The sequence below is a fragment of the Mesoplodon mirus genome (genome assembly GCF_964341445.2).
Source record: "Mesoplodon mirus genome assembly, chromosome: 17".
Taxonomy (NCBI): domain Eukaryota; kingdom Metazoa; phylum Chordata; class Mammalia; order Artiodactyla; family Ziphiidae; genus Mesoplodon; species Mesoplodon mirus.
The window spans coordinates 46,901,829-46,919,500 of record NC_138993.1 but is presented as its reverse complement, the minus strand read 5'-3'; the positions used below and the strand labels follow the sequence as shown (position 1 = coordinate 46,919,500).

At 39.2% G+C, this 17,672-nt stretch overlaps 1 protein-coding gene across 1 annotated transcript in view; it reads left to right on the top strand.

Moving 5' to 3' along the window:
- The first annotated feature begins 178 nt into the window (after window positions 1-178).
- Window positions 179-17,672, top strand: part of DIS3 (DIS3 homolog, exosome endoribonuclease and 3'-5' exoribonuclease) — a 29,314-nt gene continuing 11,820 nt past the window's right edge. The window contains exons 1-11 of the mRNA XM_082602564.1: window positions 179-511; window positions 1,101-1,258; window positions 4,161-4,354; window positions 4,768-4,841; window positions 12,969-13,136; window positions 14,110-14,274; window positions 15,457-15,570; window positions 15,699-15,836; window positions 16,414-16,560; window positions 16,937-17,053; window positions 17,317-17,418. Coding sequence (XP_082458690.1) covers window positions 284-511; window positions 1,101-1,258; window positions 4,161-4,354; window positions 4,768-4,841; window positions 12,969-13,136; window positions 14,110-14,274; window positions 15,457-15,570; window positions 15,699-15,836; window positions 16,414-16,560; window positions 16,937-17,053; window positions 17,317-17,418 — 1,605 coding nt within the window. The 5' untranslated portion in view covers window positions 179-283. The remainder of the gene's footprint in view (window positions 512-1,100; window positions 1,259-4,160; window positions 4,355-4,767; window positions 4,842-12,968; window positions 13,137-14,109; window positions 14,275-15,456; window positions 15,571-15,698; window positions 15,837-16,413; window positions 16,561-16,936; window positions 17,054-17,316; window positions 17,419-17,672) is intronic.

The following is a 17,672-nucleotide window of genomic DNA, read 5'->3' as shown; positions in this document are numbered from 1 at the left end:
CAATGCATGCTGGGAGATGGAGTCCGGAGGCGGCCCCGCACAATTCACGGGCGGAAATGGCTCCGGGCTCCTCCCATCTGCCCGCTTTCGCCCAATCCTCGCAGCCCTCAGAGAGCCAACCAACGGCTGTCTCGAGGTTTCCCCGCGAGAGGGGTTTACTAATATCCTGGAGGGGGAAGGAGCAAACCTCTGGGTAAAGTGTAGTTGTGCCACAGGGCTCCAAGCTTGACATTTTCCGCCGGAAGAGCACTGTCGAGGTCGGGATTCCAAGCCGTGAGGCAAGATGCTCAAGTCCAGGACTTTCTTAAAAAAGACGCGGGCGGGCGGCGTGATGAAGATCGTGCGCGAGCACTACCTGCGGGACGACATAGGCTGCGGTGCGTCTGGATGCGCGGCGTGCGGCGGTGCGCACGAGGGGCCGGTCCTCGAGCCGCAGCCCCTGGATCGGGTCAGCAGCCTCTGCCCGCAGCCGCACTACTTGCTGCCTGACACCAACGTGCTGCTCCACCAGGTGCGCCGGTAGGCGGGCGAGCCGCGGGCACAGCGGCGCCACCAGGAGAAAGGGAGATAGGGAGACTGATGCCCAAGGAGGAGCGTCTTGGGCAACATCACGTACTTAGGGAGATGCAAACCTCGTCAGGACCTATGCCTCCTGCCCCCCAGGCCGAGGTTCTTTTCCATGTACTTTTTTTTTTTGAGTTCTTGGAGTTATAAGAATTTTAAATACGTCAATTTTCTAACTCCTGGTGTCTCTTCTGCCTTAGATTTTAATGTCTGGAGGTCGGGGACCTGGGCTTCTGTGGCCTCCAGCCTGCGACCCCCAGGCAGCTTGTAAGTGCCTACGAACGAAAGCTATGTGGGCCAACGTATTACTTTATTAATGAAGTTAATTCTACAAAGTTTTGTAATTAGCCTATTTACATGTGTACTTCTTTAATGGACCTGAAGGGTTTTCTGTTGCAAAATAGCTCCTTATTTAATGTACAGTTAGTGTTTTTTTTTAACCGGCAGAGTTTCACGCTCAACAGAAGCAATTTATGAATGAACACAGGAAAAATTAACTTTTCATTAATTAATTTATTTGTTTATTTATTTAAAAGATTGATGTCCTTGAGGACCCTGCCATCAGGAATGTCATTGTGCTGCAAACAGTTCTCCAGGAAGTGAGAAATCGGAGTGCTCCGGTATATAAACGAATCCGAGATGTGACTAATAACCAGGAGAAGCATTTCTATACATTTACTAACGAGCACCATAGGTAGGGGGGAAATTATGTCAATTATCAGGAAACTATAGAATTAGCTAAACTGGGGGGAGAGTTCCTGGCGGTAATCTGTGACATCGTCAGAAGATGCGCCATAGGTTTCATACTTCTGGGAGTAATATTTGGTTCTTACAGAGTTTACAGACCTTGCTAAGGTCACAAAGGCATTGATTGGGTCAAACCCAGAACCAAAGTCTCCTGGCTCCTCAGCTATGGTAGGTACTTTAATTTCCAAAATGTTTTCATTTTGAATTGGTTTTAGCATGAGTCGAGCAATAGGATTTTGGAAGACGAGATTTGCCTAGGTTCCTGGTATACCATATTATACGAATAACCAACATAGGTTAATAAAATATAGGACTTTGTGAAGGAAAGCTTTAAAAATATAAAGCAGATATATTCTTAATGGGCTCTTAAAAGTTAAATTAATACCTTATAACTGATCATATTGACGACAATAAGGTTAAGAAATAGAATTCTTTTTTTTTTTTTTTTTGCGGCACGCGGGCCTCTCACTGTTGTGGCCTCTCCCGTTGAGGAGCACAGGCTCTGGACGCGCAGGCTCAGCGGCCATGGCTCACGGGCCCAGCCGCTCCGCGGCATGTGGGATCTTCCTGGACCGGGGCACGAACTCGTGTCCCCTGCATCGGCAGGCGGACTCTCAACCACTGCGCCACCAGGGAAGCCCAAGAAATAGAATTCTTTATGTTTCAGATTCAAGACCTTTGTTTGAACTTAATGTGTGATCTTAGAAAATATGATATTGCCAGTTACTTATGTTACATAAATAATTTATGATGAGTCCTAGCTTTTTTTTTTCTTATACATTTATTTTATTTATTTATTTTTGGCAGCATTGGGTCTTCATTGCTGCACACGGGCATTCTCTATTTGCAGCGAGCCGGGGCTACTCTTCTTATTGCGGTGGCTTCTCTTGAGGAGCACAGGCTCTAGGCACAAGGGCTTCAGTAGTTGTGACTCGCGGGCTCCAGAGCACAGGCTCAGTAGTTGTGGCACACAGGCTTAGTTGCTCTGCAGCATGTGGGATCTTCCTGGACCAGGGCTCGAACCCGTGTCCCCTGCCTTGGCAAGCGGATTCTTAACCACGGCGCCACCAGGGACATCCCTAGTTTACTTTTATTAGATCAGAGTTTCTCAATGTTGGCACTATTGACATATTGGACTCGATAATTCTTTGTTATGGGAAGGCTGTCTTAGGAATTGTAGGATGTTTAGCCGCATCCCTGGCCTATATGCACTAGATACCAGTAACAGACCTCCCCTTCCCCACCAATCCACCGAGCTGTAACAACGTAGAATGTCTCCAGACATTGTGAAATGTCCCCTGGGAGGGAAAATCACTCCCTGGTTGAGAACTGCTAGATTAGACAGTAGATGTAATAATGAAATCCCATTGGAATATGCAAATTTAAAATATTTAATTTCTCAAATTTCTCTTTATTCTTATATCCCACACTTAAATACTGTTGTTATAAAGAACATCAGTAAAGCACCTGTAGACTTCTTATTTCTGTCTCCTCCTCGAAATCCAGAAACAGAAAGTTCACTGTTTTTCAGCACTCAAAGACCTAGTTTCTGTGGAGCATGATCATCAGATTTTTGATCCAGGGTTAGCAATTTTGTTAGCTTAAGTGCAGTGAATAGAGCTTAGCAATACTGGGATTGACAGGAAGAATTAAGACACGCGAGCAAATCTCATGTAAGATTGTTGCTCAGTCATGCTAAAACCAATTCAAAAATTTATGAGTGTCTTTGATAAGCTTAAAAACATTATCAGGTGTATTTAATGGTGAATAATAAAATAATTCTGAAAACCATATAAATAAGTACAGAATTCTAAAATTGAGCCTATAATTTTTTTTTTTTTTTTTAAAGAAGATGTTGGGGGTAGGAGTTTATTAATTTATTTATTTTTGCTGTGTTGGGTCTTCGTTTCTGTGTGAGGGCTTTCTCTAGCTGTGGCAAGCGGGGGCCACTCTTCATCGCAGTGCGCGGGCCTCTCACTATCGCGGCCTCTCGTTGCGGAGCACAGGCTTCAGACGCGCAGGCTCAGTAGTTGTGGCTCACGGGCCTAGTTGCTCCGCGGCATGTGGGATCCTCCCAGTCCAAGGCTCGAACTCGTGTCCCCTGCATTAGCAGGCAGATTCTCAACCACTGCGCCACCAGGGAAGCCCCGAGCCTATAATTTTTAAGAAGTAGGTAGAAGTTATTGTGCTGAATTTTGTTATTGTACTTAAACTTGGCTTCGAAGAACAGATTTAAAGAAATCAGTATGCTGACATTTGATAGCTCAGAGTGGATAGACTTAGAAGGAATATGCAATCATATCTGTATCTGGTCTTTCAATCTCTAGATGGCGTTTGTCATTTGTTCAGGGTTTACCATGGATAATTTATGTGCATTATGTATTTAATAACTATACATTAATCATATCACAAATCATCTAATCATACAATCAGTAGCTTTTAGGAATTCCTGTTAATCTACAGTTTGAATGAAATCTCATTATCAGACCTGCAAAGTTTCAGTATAGTTTTTTTCCAACAAACTATTACTTTTTTAGTGTCCCAACCTCAAGTCGAAATTCTGATCTTGAATTTTTCTTTTGGTGAAAAAAATTTATTTTAGTCTTTTTATTGCTCCATTAATGTGATTTTCTTCTTTTCCAACCAAGTTGTTGTCTTAAAAACGTGACTAGAGGGATCTTATTTGTTTCCGCCCTGAGGTATAAATGTGAATACATTCAAGAGAAAAAGATGTACCATTGACTTTTAAGTTTAGTAATTATTAAGCATTTATGTCCTAAGACTTTTTACATGTGCTTGATTCTGTTGTTTTCCATTTGTTTCTTTTTTTCCCTTTCCATTACATTTAGAGAAACTTATGTAGAGCAATTACAGGGAGAAACTTCTAATGACAGGAATGATAGAGCCATCCGAGTAGCAGCAAAGTGGTACAATGAACATTTGAAGAAAGTGTCGGCAGAGAATCAGCTGCGAGTTATCTTCATAACCAATGACAGGAAAAACAAAGAGAAAGCCATAGAAGAAGGGATACCAGCTTTCACTTGTAAGTCTCCATGGAGACCGGACTGTTAGTTCATGTTTGCAAATGCATATAAAAACTATCATCAGGCCCATAATCAGATGTTCATTTGACCATTTGGTATTTTCATAGTCCTGTATAACTTAATGTGATATTTTTGTATTTGTTTTTGATTTCTCAGCATTTCTAAGCTAAGTGAGTTGTGCCACCAGTGGCTATTAATTTCCCTATCAAGACCTGGAATTGGCTTAGCAATGAAAGCTTATAGATATACTTGACCCACTGCCTTTTGGGCGTGACCACCTCAACAGAGGGCTTCCCCCCTCAAAAAAAGTTTGACATATGTACTGTCACAAACAAAAGAAAGGGGAAAAAACATATCTAAGGGGGAAAAAAACACATTTGAATTTATCAAGAACAAAAAACTTATTTTTCAGGTGAAGAATATGTAAAAAGCCTAACTGCTAACCCCGAACTCATAGATCGTCTTGCTTGTTTGTCTGAAGAAGGGGTATGTTTGAGTTTGTTTTATTTTGTTTTTGAAAAGTGAAATTATTAATGTAGCCACTTCCGGATGTTAGGCTTATAGTTACCAAATTTAAAAATTGGAATATCGGTGGGTAAGCGGAATTGGAATAGGAGTTGGGTTATAAACAACAAGAGTGGCTCTAATAGACTTATCAAAATGCCATCCCTAAAGACTTGACTTTCTCAAATAGCGCTGTTTACTGATACGTCCTCAGCAACCCGAGTAGGGCCTAGCACAAGGTGGCACTATCTGTTTGATTAATAAATGAAGGAATTCATGGCTGGCTTGTGATGAGTAGGTATTTGACAAACAAAGAAGTGGTGGGCACTGCAGAGAGAGCATACAGCTGTAGCATCAATTCCATAGGAGGAGGGAGGGAGTCATAAGAGGTAGAACAGGAAGGCAAGGGGCCAGATAGTGTGGACTTAACAATCTATTCTGTTAGTAATTTTTAAACTGTCTTATAAAGGTCTCCCTAAAAGGCTGCTACAAAGAGAAGTTAGCAGATAAGATTCTGGGCTCCCTACCTTATATTGTCAGGCTAAAAGACATTAAAGGTGGATGAGAGTGTGTCTAGGAGGAAGAGAGGAGAAGGACCAGAATTATTACTAATTTGGGGGACTACTCCAATTTCCATTTGTAAGATGATGCATTGTATCAAGGGCAAGATTAGAGGCAGAGGGATGAGAAAAGGGATCACTGCAGTAGTGGACTTGAGAGGGAACCGTTAAACTTTGTGAGCCGATATTTCCTTGTACGTAAAGTGTGTTTAGCAATAATGACTTCATAGTGTTGTTATTAGGGTTGAATGAGGTAATAACAGTTGTATTAATAAAATTCTTATCTCAGTGCCTGGCAAACAGCTATGGTAAATGTAAATGGAAGATACTATTGATATAAAAATAGGTTTGATGTAATAGAACATTATACGTACATCCAGTCTTTACAGCATTTTCTCCATCCCTGCTTGTCTTCAACCAGCTACTTCACAAAACTAAATGGAAGTGAGAAAATAAAAGCTGGGCTTGATTTTTAGAATACAGATTTAGGATTATCCTGTCTAATAAGTAGCCACTAGTTGCATGCAGCTGTTTAAATTTAATTCAGGTTAAAACTTCAGTTTCTCATTTGTACTAGTCAATTTTCAAGCAACCAGGAGCCACTTGTGCCTAGTGACTGCCGTACTGGAGATCACAAAAAGAACACTCCCTTTATCACAAAGTTGTTTTGGATAGCACTGGTCTAGAAGAAGAAACATGGAGTAATCCAACATTGGTGATTCACAGTATTTGATTATGCACTCTGGTAGGGTAAGTGTAGGATATGGTGAAATTACAGTCGGTTCTCTTGTAACACATGTGTGTTCCTCGAAGTCACTGTGCCATGCAAAATTATATAATGAAACCCACAGAGCTTAGGGAAAATGTGGTTAGGGACACAGAAACTTCATGAAGCGGTGAAAAGAGGGTTATCTAAATTTTAACAGAAAGTTGTTACGCCAGATGAAGTGCTGTGGCTTGTAAAACACAGTGATCTGAAGTAACTGATAGATGTTTGAGAGTGTGTGTGTGTGCGCGTGTGTGGATTCAGCTTGGTTCAGCTAGGTGCAGTTTTCTGCAATCACCTGTTTTTTTTTTTTTTTTTAAAGTTAATATCTTTTTTTCTTTTGAAGATGTTAGGGGTAGGAGTTTATTAATTTATTTTATTTATTTTTGCTGTGTTGGGTCTTCGTTTCTGTGTGAGGGCTTTCTCTGGTTGTGGCAGGCGGGGGCCACTCTTCATCACGGTGCGCGGGCCTCTCACTATCGCGGCCTCTCTTATTGCGGAGCACAGGATCCAGATGCGCAGGCTCGGCCGTTGTGGCTCACAGGCCTAGTTGCTTCGCGGCATGTGTGATGTTCCCAGACCAGGGCTCGAACCTGTGTCCCCTGCATTAGCAGGCAGATTCTCAACCACTGCGCCACCAGGGAAGCCCCCTGGTATTTTTTTTTTAAACATCTTTATTGAAGTATAATTGCTTTACAATGGTGTGTTAGTTTCTGCTTTATAACAAAGTGAATCAGCCATACATATACATATATCCCCATATCTCCTCCTTCTTGCGTCTCCCTCCCACCCTCCCTAGCCCACCCCTCTAGGTGGTCAAAGAGCACTGAGCTGATGTCTCTGTGCTCTGCGGCTACTTCCCACTAACTATCTGTTTTACATTTGGTAGTGTATATATGTCCATGCCACGCTCTCACTTCATTCCAGTTTACCCTTCCCACTCCCTGTGTCCTCAAGTCCATTCTCTACATCTGCGACTTTATTCCTGTCCTGCCCCTAGGTTCTTGACAACCATTTTTTCTTTTTTAGATTCCATATATATGTGTTAGCATACGGTATTTGTTTTTCTTTCTGACTTACTTCACTCTGTATGACAGACTCTAGGTCCATCCACCTCACTACAAATAACTCAATTTCATTTCCTTTTATGGCTCAGTAATATTCCATTGTATATATGTGCCACATCTTCTTTATCCATTCATCTGTCGATTGACACTTAGGTTGCTTCCATGTCCTGGCTATTGTAAATAGAGCTGCAATGAACATTGTGATACATGACTCTTTTTTTTTTTTTTTTTGCGGTACGCCGGCCTCTCACTGTTGTGGCCTCGGCCGCTATGGAGCCCAGGCTTTGGACACGCAGGCTCAGCAGCCATGGCTCACGGGCCCAGCCGCTCCGGAGCATGTGGGATCTTCCAGACCGGGGCACGAACCCGTGTCCCCTGCATTAGCAGGTGGACTCTCAACCACTGCGCCACCAGGGAAGCCCATGACTTTTTTTTTTTTTTTTTTTTTTTGCGGTATGCAGGCCTCTCACTGCTGTGGCCTCTCCCGTTGCGGAGCACAGGCTCCGGACGTGCAGGCTCAGCGGCCATGACTCAGGCTCAGTGACCATGGCTCAGGGGCCCAGCCACTCCGCGGCATGTGGGATCTTCCCGGACCGGGGCGCGAACCTGTGTCCTCTGCATTGGCAGGCAGATGCTTAACCACTGCGCCACCAGGGAAGCCCTCTTTTTGAATTATGGTTTTCTCAGGGTATATGCCCAGTAGTGAGATTGCTGGGTCGTATGGTAGTTCTAGTTTTAGTTTTTTGAGGAGCCTCCATACTGTTCTCCATAGTGGCTGTACCAATTCACATTCCCACCAACAGTGCAAGAGGGTTGCCTTTTCTCCACACCCTCTCCAGCATTTATTGTTTGTAGATTTTTTGATGATGGCCATTCTGACCGGTGTGAGGTGATACCTCGCTGTAGTTTTGATTTGCATTTCTGTAATAATTACTGGTGTTGAGCATCCTTTCATGTGTTCATTGGCAATCTGTATATCTTCTGTGGAGAAATGTCTATTTAGGTCTTCTGCCCATTTTTGGATTGGGTTGTTCGTTTTTTTGATATTGAGCTGCATGCGCTGCTTGTACATGTTGGAGATTAATCCTTTGTCAGTTGCTTCATTTGCAAATATTTTCTCTCATTCTGAGGGTTGTCTTTTGGTCTTGTTTATGGTTTCCTTTGCTGTGCAAAAGTTTTTAAGTTTCATTAGGTCCCATTTGTTTATTTTTATTTCCATTTCTCTAGGAGGTGGGTCAAAAAGGATCTTGCTGTGATTTATGTCATAGAGTGTTCTGCTTATGTTTTCTTCTAAGACTTTGATAGTGTCTGGCCTTACATTTAGGTCTTTAATCCATTTTGAGGTTATTTTTGTGTATGGTGTTAGGGAGTGTTCTAATTTCATTCTTTTACATGTAGCTGTCCAGTTTTTCCAACATCACTTATTGAAGAGGCTGTCTTTTCTCCATAGTATCTTCTTGCCCCCTTAATCAAAAATAAGGTGACCACAGGCTTCCCTGGTGGTGCAGTGGTTGAGAGTCCGCCTGCCAATGCAGGGGACACAGGTTTGTGCCCCGGTCCGGGAAGATCCCACATGCCGTGGAGTGGATAGGCCTGTGAGCCATGGTCACTGAGCCTGTGCATCCGGAGCCTGTGCTCCACAACGGGAGAGGCCACAACAGTGAGAGCCTGCGTACCGCAAAAAAATAAAAAATAAAAAATAAGGTGACCACATGTGCATGGGTTTATCTCTGGGCTTTCTATCCAGTTCCATTGATCTGTATTTCTGGTTTTGTGCCAGTACCATACTGTCTTGATTACTGTAGCTTTGTAGTATAGTCTGAAGTCAGGGAGCCTGATTCCTCCAGCTCCGTTTTTCTTTCTCAGATTGCTTTGGCTTTTCGTGGTCTTTTGTGTTTCTATACAAATTGTGAAGTTTTTTGTTCTAGTTCTGTGAAAAATGCCATTGGTAGTTTGATAGGGATTGCACTGAATCTGTAGATTGCTTTGGGTAGTAGAGTCATTTTCACAATGTTGATTCTTCCAATCCAAGAACATTGTATATCTCTCCATCTATTTGTATCATCTTTAATTTCTTTCATCAGTGTCTTATAGTTTTCTGCATACAGGTCTTTGTCTCCTTAGGTAGGTTTATTCCTAGGTATTTTTTTTGTTGTTGCAATGGTAAAAGGGAGTGTTTCCTTAATTTCTCTTTCATATTTTTCATCATTAGTGTATAGGAATGCAAGAGATTTCTGTGCATTAATTTTGTGTCCTGCCACTTTACCAAATTCATTGATTAGCTCTAGTAGTTTTCTGGTAGCATCTTTAGGATTCTCTATGTATAGTATCATGTCATCTGCAAACAGTGACAACTTTACTTCTTCTTTTCTGATTTGAATTCCTTTTATTTCTTTTTCTTCTCTGATTGCTGCGGCTAAAACTTCCAAAACTATGTTAAGTAATAGTGGTGAGAGTGGGTGACCTTGTCTTGTTCCTGATCTTAGTAGAAATGGTTTCAGTTTTTCACCATTGAGAACGATGTTGGCTGTGGGGTTGTCAATTATGGCCTTTACTATGTTGAGGTAAGCTCCTTCTGTGCCTCCTTTCTGGAGAGTTTTTATCATATATGGGTGTTGAATTTTGTCAAAAGCTTTTTCTGCATCTATTGAGATGTTCATATGGTTTTTATCCTTCAGTTTGTTAACATGGTGTATCACATTGATTGATTTGCATATATTGAAGAATCCTTGCATTCCTGGGGTAAACCCCACTTGATCATGGTGTATGATCCTTTTAATCTGTTGTTGGATTCTGTTTGCTAGTATTTTGTTGAGGATTTTTGCATCTATGCTCATCAGTGATATTGGCCTGTAGTTTTCTTTCTTTGTGACAGCTTTGTCTGATTTTGGTATCAGGGTGATGGTGGCTTCGTAGAATGAGTTTGGGAGTGTTCCTCCCTCTGCTATATTTTGGAAGAGTTTGAGAAGGATAGGTGTTAGCTCTTCTCTAAATGTTTGATAGAACTTGCCTATGAAGCCATCTGGTCCTGGATTTTGTTTGTTGGAAGGTTTTTAATCACAGTCTCAATTTCAGTGCTTGTGATTGGTCTGTTTGTGTTTTCTATTTCTTCCTGGTCAGTCTCGAAAGGTTGTGCTTTTTTAAGAATTTGTCCATTTCTTCTAGGTTGTCCACTTTATTGTCATATAGTTGCTTGTAGTAATCTCTCATGATCCTTTGTATTTCTGCAGTGTCAGTTGTTGCTTCTCCTTTTTCATTTCTAATTCTATTGATTTGAGTCTTCCTCCTTTTTTCTTGATGAGTCTGGCTAATGGTTTATCAATTTTGTTTATCTTCTCAAAGAACCAGCTTTTAGTTTTATTGATCTTTGCTATCGTTTCCTTCATTTCTTTTTTATTTATTTCTGATCTGATCTTTATGATTTCTTTCCTTCTGTTAAGTTTGGGGTTTTTTTTGTTCTTTTTCTCTAATTCCTTTAGGTGTAAGGTTAGGTTGTTTATTTGTGATTTTTCTTGTTTCTTGAGGTAGGATTGTATTGCTATAAACTTCCCTCTTGGAACTGCTTTTGCTGCATCCCGTAGGTTATGGGTTGTCGTGTTTTCATTGTCATGTTTTTCTAGGTATTTTTGATTTCCTCTTTGATTTCTTCAGTGATCTCTTGGTTATTTAGTAGCATATTGTTTAGCCTCCATGTGTTTGTAGTTTTGACAGATTTTTTCCTGTAATTGATATCTAGTCTCATAGTGTTGTTGTTGGAAAAGATACTTGATACGATTTTAATTTTCTTAAGTTTATCAAGTCTTGATTTGTGACCCAAGATATGATCTATCCTGGAGAATGATCCATGGACACTTGAGAAGAAAGTGTATTCTGTTGTTTTTGGATGGAATGTCCTATAAATGTCAATTAAGTCCATCTTGTTTAATGTATCATTTAAAGCTTGTGTTTCCTTATTTATTTTCATTTTGGATGATCTGTCCACTGGTGAAAGTGAGGTGTTAAAGTCCCCTACTATGGTTGTGTTACTGTTGATTTCCTCTTTTATGGCTGTTAGCATTTGCCTCATGTATTGAGGTGCTCCTATGTTGTCACCTGGTATTTTTTAATATATCAGTTGCATTGGAACACATTTGTGTTTTCAAAACAAGCATTATAGGAGAACTGACTGAACTTAGCAAGGGCATCTAACCCTGATTTGGGATATCAAGGCTTCCTGATAGAAGTAATGTCTAAGCTGAGCTAGGGAGGATGTTAACAAAGCAAATTGCTTTGAGACAGAGACATATTAGCTACATTATGTAAGGGAGTTAACCATGTATTAACATCAACTAGGGGAAGAGCATTTCATGCAGAAGGAACAGTAAGTTCAAAGGCTCTGAGGTTAGAATAAGTTGGCAAGATCAAGAAATAGTTAAAAGTGTGGCTGGGATGGAGTGAGCAAGGGAGAAAATGTTAGGGATGAAGTCAGAAACATAGGTAGAGACCAGATCATTTAGGGTGTAGTGAGTCATGGAAAAAAAAAACTGGATTTTAGCCCATGAGTGCTAGACAGCTGTTGAGCAGAATAGTAATATCCATTTGGCTGCTCTAAGGAGAATAGATTAGAAGCAAGGTCCTCCAGTTAGGGGGATACTTTAGTAGCCCTGGGAGACAAGACCGAAAATTGGATCATGGTAGCAGCAGTTAAGGTGGTGAGAAGTAGATCAGATATTGGGTATATTTTGTTGATACGAATATTTTGTTGATTTTAGGACTTGGTGATAGATTGGGGCTATGAGGAAATAATTAGTTAATCAGTTAATTAATGTATTTCAATAGACCATATCATTAATTAATTTATTTAATGGATCATAGTATTTAATAGGTCCCTATTTTTTTAAAATAGGTTATATTACTTTATATGATGGTGAGGATGTTATAGTAGAGAGGGGGGAAATTTGATTCCAGAGAAAAGGTAATTATAGGACAGAGTTCTTGAATAGAGGAGAGGAGATGCTCACATAGGTGAGCAGATTCAGTGGTAGGGAGGTGAAGTAAGTCTCGAGTGACTGCTGCTGATTCTCAGTGTGGAGGTGGAGGTCCTTCATTTGAGAGTGAGGAAGGGAGACAAGGAACTTGGAGAGTTAAGCAGAAAAAAAAAGAAGGTATAAAGTGATCTCCTCAGAAGGTAGGGAATTTAGGAAATGAAGAGAACTGAGGGAGCCAAGCAGTCAGGATTTTGGATGTTGAGGTCTTTGAGAATCCTGGAAGGTGTTGTGGTGGATGTACAGTAGATGCCAGCCTACCTCTATCTAACAGCCTTAGCTGTTTAAAATAATCCAAATAAAAATAGCTTTTCTTATGCTTTCAGGAACCACAGTCTTTTCATGCAGTTGAGGCTTTCCATTATCCTTTACATACCTACCTGCTCACTTGATCACCTAACTACACACCTTCATTCCAGGAGGCCTGGGTAGGGGTAGGGGGGTACACAGAGTTTCTTAGTGTTCTGCATCTGTAGCTGACACCTAAATATAATGAAATGGAAATGTTTGTGTATTTCTAAGAATAGAAAGCATTTTTTTCTTGCTGTGCTATGTTCGTTCAAATTCATACAGTGGTATATACCATAATGTGGATGGTTGTTTTAAAAACTACCTGATGGTGTTAATAGTTGTATATGGTGCATACAAAAGGCTCACTACTAACTATATCTCTTGGTTTGTTTATTTCACAGAATGAAATAGAAAGTGGAAAAATAATATTTTTAGAGCATCTTCCATTAAGTAAGCTACAACAAGGCATAAAATCTGGTACATACCTTCAAGGGACATTTAGAGCCAGCAGGGAAAATTACTTAGAAGCTACAGTGTGGGTTCATGGTGACACTGAAGACAATAAAGAGGCAAGTGTGTGCATAAATTCCTTTTATACTAAAATGTTTTCTGTTTTTTTTTCACAAGTGTTTAACATTTTTGTACAAGAAGTTAAATTTGCTTTATCCTCCCAATTTATCAGCTTGAAGAAAATTATGTGAAAGGTCATAGATACTAGTAGAATTAATCACTTTTTCAGAAAACTGCTTATTGAGGAAAAGAACTATTAACCCACTTTTAAGAGAATAAAAATCTGATCAATAAAAAACCCCACTAAAGGGGCTTCCCTGGTGGCGCAGTGGTTGAGAGTCTGCCTGCCAATGCAGGGGACACGGGTTCATGCCCCGGTCCAGCAGGATCCCACATGCTGCGGAGCGGCTGGGCCCGTGAGCCATGGCTGCTGAGCCTGCGCGTCCGGAGCCTGTGCTCCGCAGCGGGAGAGGCCACAACAGTGGGAGGCCCACGTACCGAAAAGAAAAAAAAAAAAAAAAACCCCACTATGGTACCTCTATTTTCTGTATTATGATCTATTGTGGGAAATACTGTTTACATAATGTGTAATTGCTCTGGAGAGCTTCACACACTTTAAAGCAAATAGCAGTTGTTTTGGGGTGCTCACTATTGGGCAGGTACTCGTCTCATTGCTTTGAACGCTGCATTTCATTTATTTTCAACTCTGCCTATAAGAGTAGGTACTCTCTTTTTTGTTTTACCAATCAGGACCCTGAGATTTAGAGAGATTAAGAAATTGTGGTACTAATGTAAGAGTTATGGTAGAGCCATGAACACAACCCATATTTTCTGACCATGTTTTTTCTATTTGCTATTGAGAAATTAAGAGGGCAGAGTAAAGGGCCCCACTATAAAGGAAGAAAATGTATAAAGGAGGGGAAATAGAAACATAGAGACATCAGAATATATCTAAACTTCTGTAGGCAACCTTCCCATTATTGTATTGCCTTTGAAAATATCTGGGCACGTGTCATTTGCTGTTTCACACAGATAATCTTACAAGGACTTAAAAATTTAAACCGAGCTATTCATGAAGATATTGTGGCTGTGGAGCTTCTTCCGAAGAATCAGTGGGTAGCACCATCTTCTGTGGTTTTACTTGACGAAGGTCAAAATGAAGATGATATGGAGAAAGAAGAGGAGAGAGAACGCACTGTATGAAACCAAGAAAGTTTTATTTTTTTGTCTGTGTAGCTTTGAATAAGTTGTTAATGTATTATCTTTGGAAAAAATGAAACAAGTTTCATTGCTTTCAGATTTATTTTATTAATATTTATTTTATTCACTATTTATAATGAATAAAATTATAGTTCTGTCAGTTTAATAATATATGTCATACACATAGTTGATTTCTTTTCCTCTAAGTAGTCTGCTTTTAAATTAATGTCTTATTTTGCTCAAATAAAACAAAGGTTTAAATACAAAAAGACTTGAGTATGAAACTTGAATTCTGACATTCAGGTGTACGATCTGGCTGAATTAGTGAGGTTTAAGTAAATACAAATTTTAAGTTTTCTGAAATGCGTTTATGTAATGTTAAAGTTCCCTCAGCATAAGAGATGTACTTCTGGGCCCTTACAAATGGGTCTGTTTAATAATTCCTTCTCTATTACCATACTTATTATGAAGAGAGTGCTTTCAGTTGTTTCTTATGACCTAAAGTCTAACTGATAGGACCTATTTATTTTCCCATTTTAGAATTACAAGAATAATACAAGTAGTTGGAATTCACACAACATTAGTAGTAGTTCTCTTTATGTGAATTATATTCACTACTCTGGAGTCTTACTATAACATTATCTTTGCAGAGTCCAGGCCATAGGAGAGTGTTAGAGGTGAAATACCATAAGGTTCTTCTGCTATTTCCAATAAGAACTATTATTTGTTTGGGTTTATATTTTGGATAAGGACGAACCTTTAAAGATACATCTTTTTTTAATGAATTAATGAATGCCACTCAGCTAATTATTGAAAACAAGTACTAAAATCCTAGTCTTTTAATTACCAGACCTGTGCGTGTGTGTGTGTTTGTGCACGCACATGTGTGCAAGTCAGTAAATCTTCATATTAAAACTGCAGAGTCCAGTTCTGACATATTTATTCAGTTACTTTTATTTTTTTGATTCTCTTTTTTTTGTAGTGCTTTATTATGGAACTGTTTCTATAGTTTCGTTTGGCATGCTCTTGCCTAGAATTTTGAAGCATCAAAATTCCATAGTTTTATGTCATAATTTACTGCCTGAGAAGGTATCTGTATTCTAATTTTGAAGGGAAATTGTCTCATTATCCTTACAGGAAAGATAACTGAAGATTTTTACTTTTATTTTTACATCTCAGCTTAAGACTGCTGTAAGTGAAAAAATGTTAAAGCCTACAGGTAGAGTTGTTGGAATAATAAGAAGGAACTGGAGACCATATTGTGGCATGCTTTCCAAGTCTGATATTAAAGAGGTGAGTAAAGAGCATGTTGCTAAGTAATAAAAAATGAAATACATTGAATAGAACTTACAGCCCTCACCTTGCCCGCATCCCCAGCCTTTTTTGTATGTGTAAAATCTTTTTTTCCTAATTTTCTCTAGTCAAGAAGACATCTCTTTACTCCTGCTGATAAGAGAATCCCTAGAATTCGGATAGAAACCAGACAGGCCTCTACATTAGAAGGGCAGAGAATTATTGTTGCTATTGATGGTTGGCCCAGAAATTCCAGATATCCAAATGTAAGCTTGAATTAATCATTTTATTTTAGAATATTTAATTAAAACTTTGGGAATAAAGTTGCTTCTTTTACTGAAAATAGAATCTGCTTTTGTATAAAATACATACTGAGATCTGGAAGTATTTCACAGTTACCTGATAAGTGTACGTCCAATTTGAAAATTAATTTTAGGAAATTCCAATGTAAATCATTTGGTGACTTTTACTCAAACTTCCTAACAAATAACTTTTGGTGACAGCAACTACAAAAACAGCATTTGAGACCTAAGTAGATTGTAAATAAACAAATTTGGAAGGTAGGATATTTGAAGCACATTTTAAACCTGAAAAATAATAATAAACAGACACCTTGTTATATGAGAACCGGGCCCTTGGGAAGTCTCCCCCATAAATCACTTGAGAAGTCTTTGTCATTTTTAGGTTTAATTTACCTAGTTGTCATTTTTAAGAAGTGTGGAGAACATTTAGAAATACTAAAGCGATATGTAAATGTTCAGGGATTTAATGTGATAGTAAAATATAAATTGCTAAACAGAAAGCTGTAAAATACACCTTTTTAATAATATCTTTTGGTTTTAGGGGCACTTTGTAAAAAATTTAGGTGAAGTCGGAGACAAAGAGACTGAAACAGAAGTTTTGTTACTTGAGCATGATGTTCCCCATCAGCCTTTCTCACAGGCTGTTCTTAGCTTTCTACCAAAGATGCCCTGGAGCATCACTGAGAAGGTATGTTGAAAAGAATTCTTAGTGAATTACTGTATCTGAGCTACTAATTTTGTTTGATTTCTGTATGTGTTTTTTAAAAATATGTAGAAACCGTAGTCCCCTCCTCCCCTGCATTTAGTTTGGTACAGAACTCTTAGGTATCACGGAAATCATTTGCTTTACTGAAAGACAGACTTTTCTAGGGGACAGACATTAGCTTATGTCAAATTTTCCTAAGATGAGGAGTTCACAAGTTATAAATCATGATGTGCAGTTATAATTAAGAAATAAAGCTGTTTTTTTTTAATTTATAGATATTGTTGATTGCATAAGAGCTTGTGTTACATCTGTACCACCAAAATAGTTTTTTATTTCTTAATAATGTGGCATCTTCTAGGACATGAAAAACAGAGAAGACCTGAGACATCTGTGTGTTTGTAGTGTGGACCCCCCAGGATGTACTGATATAGACGATGCTCTCCATTGTAGAGAACTTGAAAATGGAAATTTGGAGGTATTCATAATTATAATGACGCTCTATCCAAATATAGTTCTGGTCTTGAGTTAATTTTCTTTTGACCCATTGTAGAATTTGTTTGAGAGTTGTTGATGTCAGGTAGAGTCAGTTGTAGCTGCAGAGACTAATGGGCATGTAAAAAATTGAAATGGTAACTGTGACTAAGGTCCTTTTTCCTTTTTGCCGTATTTCTTCTCATTAGAACTCCATTAGTACATTTACCCAATTAAGCATGTTGACATCCTTTTTATCTTTTTAAGGTTGGTGTTCATATTGCTGATGTTAGCCATTTTATTAGACCAGGAAATGCATTGGATCAAGAATCAGCTAGAAGGGGAACAACTGTGTATCTTTGTGAAAAGGTAAATATGTTAAATTTAGAGTGGAATTTTGATACATAATTTCCATCATCTGTTTTATTCTTAATAATAAAACCATCTGAGGTATTTCCTGAGAAGAAGACAGCCTTAATATATAGTGCAGTATGAACTACTACTTTGTTAATGGTGCAGTTTGTCAAAGTCATGGGCACTTTTGGATTCTTCAACAGTCTGGAATAGTACGTGAATTAGCTAAAAGACATACATAGAATAAGATGGCCTTAAATCAGTGAAAA